Source organism: Psittacula echo (assembly GCF_963264785.1).
Source record: "Psittacula echo genome assembly, chromosome: 34".
Taxonomy (NCBI): domain Eukaryota; kingdom Metazoa; phylum Chordata; class Aves; order Psittaciformes; family Psittacidae; genus Psittacula; species Psittacula echo.
This window is the reverse complement of record NC_137769.1, coordinates 159,296-167,760: the sequence shown is the minus strand read 5'-3', so window position 1 is coordinate 167,760 and position 8,465 is coordinate 159,296. Positions and strand designations below refer to the sequence as shown.

Genomic DNA, 8,465 nt, shown 5'->3' with positions numbered 1-8,465 from the left:
GCACTGCCCCATGCACTGCCCCTGCACTGCCCCATGCACTGCCCTTGCACTGCCCCATGCACTGCCCATGCACTGCCCCATGCACTGCCCTTGCACTGCCCCATGCACTGCCCCATGCACTGCCCCTGCACTGCCCCATGCACTGCCCCATGCACTGCCCTTGCACTGCCCCTGCACTGCCCATGCACTGCCCCATGCACTGCCCCATGCACTGCCCATGCACTGCCCCATGCACTGCCCTTGCACTGCCCCATGCACTGCCCCTGCACTGCCCCTGCACTGCCCCATGCACTGCCCCATGCACTGCCCTTGCACTGCCCCTGCACTGCCCCCTGCACTGCCCTTGCACTGCCCCTGCACTGCCCATGCACTGCCCCATGCACTGCCCCATGCACTGCCCCATGCACTGCCCTTGCACTGCCCCATGCACTGCCCCTGCACTGCCCCATGCACTGCCCCATGCACTGCCCTTGCACTGCCCCTGCACTGCCCCATGCACTGCCCCATGCACTGCCCCTGCCCTGCCCTGCCCGGCCTCACCCAGCAGCAGCACCAGGACCATGGCGGCGCCTTAAGGGCTGGGGAGGGCTGGGGCAGGGATGAGTCAGACCCAGCTGTGTCCATCCCATGGCCCTTCCCATTCCCGTCGCCCTTCCCGTCCCCATCCCATTCCCTTCCCTCTGCCCGGGATATCCCGGGGGGGGGGGGGGATATAAAGGGATCAGGGCAGGGTTTGGGTCCCCCCCCAACCCCATCACGGGACGGGTCAGTGCTGGAGCCAGCAGGGACCCAAGGGGGACACGTGCGGCGGTCACGTGACGCGCCCCGCGCGTGCACGGGGCCTCCGAGCCACGTGACGGGACACAGATCACATGTGCACACGTGGACACACGTGGACATACATGTACGCACGTGCATATACATGTACACACACGTATACATACATGTACATACGCACATACATGGACATACATGCACATACGTGTACACACACATACATGGACATACGTGTACATACATATGCACACACACACGGACATACATGTACACACATGTATACACACACACGGGTGCACACGCCATCGGGGGGAGCAGTGGAGCCAGGCTGGGGGTGAATGAGGGTCACAGGGGGGGATGCTGGGGCCGTACTGGGGATACTGGAGCCGTACGGGGGGGGTCACAGGGGCCATACTGGGGGGGTCACAGGGGCCATACTGGTGTCTCCCCCGCTTCCCAGTAACCCCCCTACGCCCCCCACCCCCGCAGCGCTCATGGTCCCTCCTGTGCCTCCCCTCTCCCCCCCCCCCGCCCCAGCCAATGGACCCGTCCAGGCCCCGCCCCTAGCGACGACTCAGCCAATAGAGGGGCCTTCCCATAGGAACAGGCCCCGCCCCTGGTGACGCCCCGTCCACGCGGAGGGCGGAGCATCGCGGAGGGCGGGGCTTCGTTTATTGACCACGCCCCCTTCACACACACCCCCGCCCCCAGCCAAGGACCCCCATGGGATGGGGCTGGAGGGTCCATGGAGGGGTCCATGGGGGGTCCATGGGGGGTCCATGGACGGGTCCATGGGGCATGGGGGGGATCCATGGGGGGATCCATGGGGCATGGGGGGGGTCCATGGAGGGGTCCATGGAGGGGTCCATGGAGGGTCCATGGGGGGTCCATGGGGGGGTCCATGGGGGGTCCATGGGGGGTCCATGGGGCATGGGGGGGGTCCATGGAGGGGTCCATGGGGGGATCCATGGGGGGGGTCCATGGAGGGGTCCATGGGGGGATCCATGGGGGGGTCCATGGAGGGGTCCATGGGGGTGTCCATGGAGGGTCCATGGGGGCTCCATGCAGGTCCATGGGGGGGTCCATGGGGGGTCCATGGGGGGGTCCATGGGGGGTCCATGGGGGCTCCATGCAGGTCCATGGGGGGGTCCATGGGGGGGTCCATGGGGGGTCCATGGGGGCTCCATGCAGGTCCATGGGGGTTCCGTGCTGCCCCCATCAGGTGTGCACCAGGGGCACATTGGGCAGCTCCGGGACCCCCGCATCCCCCCCGGTGCCCCCCTGGGCCTGGCCTGGCCCCGGCTGCACCCGGAGCAGGAGGAGCCGGGCAGGGCCCCCCCCGGGCCCCCGCAGCAGCAGCACCGGGGGCAGCCCCAGGGCAGAGCCCCCCAGGGCCAGGCGTGGGGATGGGGCCGGGGGGGCCTGGGGCACCTCCATGGGCTTCAGTTGGACACTGGGCACCTCCATGGGCTTCAGTTGGACACTGGGTGCCTCCAAGGTCTTGAGTTGGACGTTGGGCATCTCCAAGGTCTTTACCTGGACACTGGGCATCTCCATGGGCTTGAGTTGGACATTGGGTACCTCCAAGGCCTTTACCTGGACACTGGGCACCTCCATGGTCTTCAGTTGGATGTTGGGCGTCCCCAAGGTCTTTACTTGGGCGTTGGGTACCTCCAAGGTCTTGAGTTGGATGTTGGGTACCTCAAGGGTCTTTACTTGGACGTTGGGCACCTCAATGGGCTTCAGTTGGACGTTGGGCACCTCAATGGGCTTCAGTTGGACGTTGGGCACCTCGATGGGCTTCAGTTGGACGTTGGGCACCTCAATGGGCTTCAGTTGGACGTTGGGCACCTCAATGGGCTTCAGTTGGACGTTGGGCACCTCAATGGGCTTCAGTTGGACGTTGGGCACCTCAATGGGCTTCAGTTGGACGTTGGGCACCTCAATGGGCTTCAGTTGGACTTTGGGCACCTCGATGGGCTTCAGTTGGACGTTGGGCACCTCAATGGGCTTCAGTTGGACGTTGGGCACCTCGATGGGCTTCAGTTGGACGTTGGGCACCTCAATGGGCTTCAGTTGGACGTTGGGCACCTCGATGGCCTTGAGCTGGACACTGGGCACCTCCATCACCTGGTGACAGGCACTGGGCACCTCGGCGGGCTGCAGGTTGAGGTTTGCCACCTCGATGGCCTTCAGCTGGATGCTGGGCACCTCCACCACTTGGTGCTGGACCCCGGCTTCCTCGGGCGCTTGGAGGTGGCCACCAGGCCCCTCGGTGCTCTGGAGGCCATCGGGCACCTCTGCGGCTTCCAGACGGCTGCTGGGCACCTCTGGGCTGTGGAGCTGGATGGTGGCCACCTCCATGGCCTGCAGCGGGATGCTGGACACGTCTGCGGCTTGGAGATGGACGTCGGGTTCCTTGGTGGCTTGGAGCTGGGCACTGGCCACCTCGGATGCCTGGAGCTGGATGGTGGCCACCTCAGTGCCTTGCAGCTGGATGGTGGCCACCTTGGGGGCCTGGGGAAGAGCTTGCAGCTGGGCATTGGCCACCTGGGATGCTTGGAGCTGGATGCTGGTGACATCCAATGGTGGTGGCAAGGCCTGGAGCTGGACATTGGCCACCTCAGTGCCTTGGAGCTGGACGCTGGTGACATCCAATGGCTGTGGCAAGGCTTGGAGCTGGAGGTTGGCCACCTCGGATGCCTGGAGCTGGACGCTGGTGACATCCAATGGTGGTGGCAAGGCCTGGAGCTGGCCGTTGGCCACCTCGGATGCCTGGAGCTGGATGGTGGCCACCTTGGGGGCCGGTGGAAGAGCTTGGAGCTGGACATTGGCCACCTCAGTGCCTTGGAGCTGGACGCTGGTGACATCCAATGGCTGTGGCAAGGCTTGGAGCTGGACGTTGGCCACCTCGGATGCTTGGAGCTGGATGGTGGCCACCTTGGGGGCCTGGGGAAGAGCTTGGAGCTGGCCGTTGGCCACCTCGGATGCTTGGAGCTGGATGCTGGTGACATCCAATGGCTGCGGTAGGGCTTGGAGCTGGACACTTGGCACCTCCATGCCTCGGCGCTGGCCGTTGGCCACCTCGGTGCCTTGGAGCTGGATGGTGGCCACCTTGGAAGCCTGTGGAAGAGCTTGGAGCTGGACGTTGGCCACCTCGGATGCTTGGAGCTGGCCATTGGCGACCCCCCCGATGCCCCCCCTTAGGACGATGACGCTGGTCCCCAACGGAGCCCCGGCCACCGCCTGGACCTGCCCCGCACCAGGCACCACCAGGATGCTCTGCCCGGCCCCGGGCACCAGCCGCGATGGGGCCCCCTCGGTGACACCGGGCGGCTCAAGCGCGGCGCCGGGCAGCAACAGGAGCTTCCGTGGGGCAGCCGTGGGGCTGGGCACGAGCTGGAGGCCCTGCGGGGTCTGCAGGAGCAGGAAGGTCTGGACCTGGGCGCGCGGCGCCGCGGTGCCGGCCCCGTGGGTGCGGAGGTGCCGCTGCAGGTAGGAGGCCACGGTGAAGGTCTTGGCGCAGAGCGGGCAGCGGTGGGGCCGGGCGTTGGAATGGGTGCGGCGATGGAGCTGGAGGTTGGAGGAGTGGGTGAAGGTCTTGGGGCACTGGGGGCAGGCGTAAGGGCGCTCGCCCGTGTGCACCCGTTGGTGCTGCCGCAGGTTGGAGGGCTGGGCGAAGGCTTTGCCGCAGACGCCGCAGGCGTGGGGCCGCTCGCCCGTGTGCAGCTGCCGGTGCCGCCGGAGGCTCGACGAGTTCTTGAAGGCCTTGGGGCACTCGGCGCAGCGGTAGGGCCGCTCGCCCGTGTGCTGCCGCTGGTGGTACTGGTAATGGGAGGCCCACTTGAAGGTGAGCCCGCACTGGGCGCACTCGAAGGCCCGGAGCCCCGTGTGGACGCGCTGGTGGATCTGGAGCAGCGAGGAGCGCTTGAAAGCCTTGGGGCACTGCGGGCAGGCGTAGGGCCGCTCGCCCGTGTGGTCCCGCAGGTGATACCGCAGCCCCGAGGAGCCCTTGAAGGCTTTGCCGCACTCGGGGCACTGGTACGGGCGCTCCGGCTGCGGCGGGGACGTGGGCACCGGCGGCGGCACCGCGCCGGGGGGGGGCCCCAAGAGCCCCGTTAACTGGGGGAAGGGTTTAGGGCACTTGAAGGGCCGCTCGGCAGCGGGGCCGTGCCGGTGCCGCGCCAGCGCCGCGCTGCTCTTGAAGCTCTTCCCGCAGGGCGGGCAGCGGAGCGGGGGGACCGGGGCCGCCGCTGGCACCGGGGGGGCTCCTTGGTGGCCCAGGAGCTCCTCTTGGGTGCCGAGGCTCAGCGGGCACAAAGAGCATCGCCATGGGGGCTCCGGCGCGGCGACGGGAGCGGGGGGCAGCGGTGGGGCTGCCGCGTGGCCCTGGAGGCAGGAAGCAGCTCCAGGGGCCTTGGGGCACTGGTGGGGCCGGGCGTTGGCGTGGGTGCGGCGGTGCAGGAGGAGGTTGGAGGAGTGGGTGAAGGTCTTGGGGCACTGGGGGCAGGCGTAAGGGCGCTCGCCCGTGTGCACCCGTTGGTGCTGCCGCAGGTTGGAGGGCTGGGCGAAGGCTTTGCCGCAGACGCCGCAGGCGTGGGGCCGCTCGCCCGTGTGCAGCTGCCGGTGCCGCCGGAGGCTCGACGAGTTCTTGAAGGCCTTGGGGCACTCGGCGCAGCGGTAGGGCCGCTCGCCCGTGTGCTGCCGCTGGTGGTACTGGTAATGGGAGGCCCACTTGAAGGTGAGCCCGCACTGGGCGCACTCGAAGGCCCGGAGCCCTGTATGGACCCGTTGATGGGTCTGGAGCAGCGAGGAGCGCTTGAAAGCCTTGGGGCACTGCGGGCAGGCGTAGGGCCGCTCGCCCGTGTGCCCGCGCTGGTGATACAGGAGGGCCGAGGAGCCCTTGAAGGCTTTGGGGCACTCGGGGCACTTGTAGGGCCGCTCGCCCGTGTGGCTGCGCTGGTGATGGGCCAGGCGGGACGACCACCGGAAGCACTTCCCGCACTCCCGGCACGCGTACGGAGGCTGGGACGGAGCCGCAGCCCCGCACCGGGACCCCGCGGCCATCGGGAACCGGCGCCGGGAGGAGTCTGCGGGGACACGTGGAAACGGCGCGGGAAGAGAGCGCGGGGGGGCGTGGCCTGCTTGGGAGGGGGCGTGGCCTCTCCTAGAGGGGCGCGCTCTCCGCTGGAGGAGGCGGGGCTTCCCCGGGAGGGGGCGTGGCTTGGGCCTAAGGACGCGGCTGACCCGCAGAGGCCACGCCCCCTTATGCCCCCCACAAACCCCGCCCCTCCCGCCCCCAGGCCCCGCCCTCTTCGCGCCTCCAGGCCCCGCCTCCTCCTCCCCTCAGGCCCTCCCGGCCCCGCTCTTCCCTCCAGGCCCCGCCCCTCCGCTCCCCCAAGCCCCGCCCCTTGGGCCCTCCCCGTCCCCTCCGCCGCCTCCTCCCGTTCCCCGCTTCCTCTTCACCCCCCCCCACCCCGGGGTCCCGCTCCCGGTGCCGCTCCCGTTACCGGTCGCTCCCCGCTCCGCCGCCGCCGCGCAACGCTTGGGCCGCGCCGAGCGCGAAGCCCCGCCCCTCCCCGCGCCGCGCGCACGCAGGGCGGGGCAGGCGTCGCGCGGGGCATGCTGGGAAATGTAGTCCGCGCCGCCGCCATCTTGGGGGGCCGGACCCAAGACTCAAAAACGGGTCCGGATCCCCCCGAAACGGGTCCGGAACCCCCCAGAACGGGAGCGGGGACCCCAAAACGGGCCCGGAGCCCCACCATGGGTGAGTGAGGGCCAGGCTGGAGCGGCCCCGATGTGCTCCAATGGCTCCTTATGGGGCTGCCCCAGACCGGATCCTTCCCCCGCTTACCCCATATCCCAGAGCCTTTTCCCATTGGATGCCCAGATCCTGATTCCCTTTGGGATGAATCCATGCGTTAGGGAGGGTTCTGCCTTAGGGCAGCCTGGAGAGGGGCTTTGGATGCGGGATGGGATGAGGAGAAACGGATTCCAGGTGGGAATGGGAAGGGTTTGATGGGATCTTGGGAATCAGGAGTTCATTATGGGGGTGCTGGGACGCTGGAATGGGTTGGGGTTGGCACTGGAGGAGCCTTAAGGGCCCTCGCATCCCGACGCATGGAATTCCATGGATTCAGTGCACGCTGGACACAGGGAAGTGGGGCTGGAATGGGAAGCGGGGGGGGGGGGGGGGGGGCACTAAATCCATAGGGAAGAGCAGGGAGGAGGAGGGCCCAGCGCGGGAGGAGGGGACAATCCCAGCGTCCCGGTGCCATGGGAATGGCGGGGTCCCGGCTCCCGTCCCTGCGGCAGCTCCTGCTGGGATCGGCCGCAGCGGGAATGCTCCTGGGCCTGGCGTGCCTGGGGGGTGAGCGGCGCTTCCCGGAGCATCCCAGTGGGAAGCGGGGGATGGACGGGGCGCAGCAGCCTGCGGGAAGCGGGGGGGGAAGCGGGAGCAGGGAGGCCATGGCCTGGATGCGCTCCCAGTGCAGCTGGGAAAGGCTTGGAGCTGTTCCCGACGGGAACAAAGTTCTCTTCTTGCCAGGGCAAACGGGAGCGTTCCAGGGATCGGGAATGGGAAGAGGGAAATGGAAAGGGAGCATTGCATGGATTGGGAATGGGAAGAGGGAAATGGAAAGGGGAGCATTGCATGGATTGGGAATGGGAAGAGGGAAATGGAAAAGGGAGCATTGCATGGATTGGGAATGGGAAGAGGGAAATGGAAAGGGAGCATTGCATGGATTGGGAATGGGAAGAGGGAAATGGAAAAGGGAGCATTGCATGGATTGGGAATGGGAAGAGGGAAATGGAAAGGGAGCATTGCATGGATTGGGAATGGGAAGAGGGAAATGGAAAAGGGAGCATTGCATGGATTGGGAATGGGAAGAGGGAAATGGAAAGGGGAGCATTGCATGGATTGGGAATGGGAAGAGGGAAATGGAAAGGGAGCATTGCATGGATTGGGAATGGGAAGAGGGAAATGGAAAGGGAGCATTGCATGGATTGGGAATGGGAAGAGGGAAATGGAAAAGGGAGCATTGCATGGATTGGGAATGGGAAGAGGGAAATGGAAAGGGAGCATTGCATGGATTGGGAATGGGAAGAGGGAAATGGAAAGGGAGCATTGCATGGATTGGGAATGGGAAGAGGGAAATGGAAAGGGGAGCATTGCATGGATTGGGAATGGGAAGAGGGAAATGGAAAGGGAGCATTGCATGGATTGGGAATGGGAAGAGGGAAATGGAAAGGGGAGCATTGCATGGATTGGGAATGGGAAGAGGGAAATGGAAAGGGGAGCATTGCATGGATTGGGAATGGGAAGAGGGAAATGGAAAAGGGAGCATTGCATGGATTGGGAATGGGAAGAGGGAAATGGAAAGGGGAGCATTGCATGGATTGGGAATGGGAAGAGGGAAATGGAAAGGGGAGCATTGCATGGATTGGGAATGGGAAGAGGGAAATGGAAAAGGGAGCATTGCATGGATTGGGAATGGGAAGAGGGAAATGGAAAGGGGAGCATTGCATGGATTGGGAATGGGAAGAGGGAAATGGAAAAGGGAGCATTGCATGGATTGGGAATGGGAAGAGGGAAATGGAAAAGGGAGCATTGCATGGATTGGGAATGGGAAGAGGGAAATGGAAAGGGAGCATTGCATGGATTGGGAATGGGAAGAGGGAAATGGAAA

At 65.7% G+C, this 8,465-nt stretch overlaps 1 protein-coding gene across 1 annotated transcript; it reads right to left on the bottom strand.

Moving 5' to 3' along the window:
• Window positions 1-1,836: 1,836 nt before the first annotated feature.
• On the bottom strand, window positions 1,837-7,170 carry LOC308231281 (uncharacterized protein; the record flags this gene model as incomplete). Its single annotated transcript, XM_080636469.1, has 3 exons — window positions 1,837-5,867; window positions 6,288-6,431; window positions 7,053-7,170. 3 exons carry the CDS (start codon window positions 7,168-7,170, stop codon window positions 1,996-1,998), a joined length of 4,134 nt encoding a protein of 1,377 aa, XP_080492595.1. The 3' UTR covers window positions 1,837-1,995.
• Window positions 7,171-8,465: the final 1,295 nt, after the last annotated feature.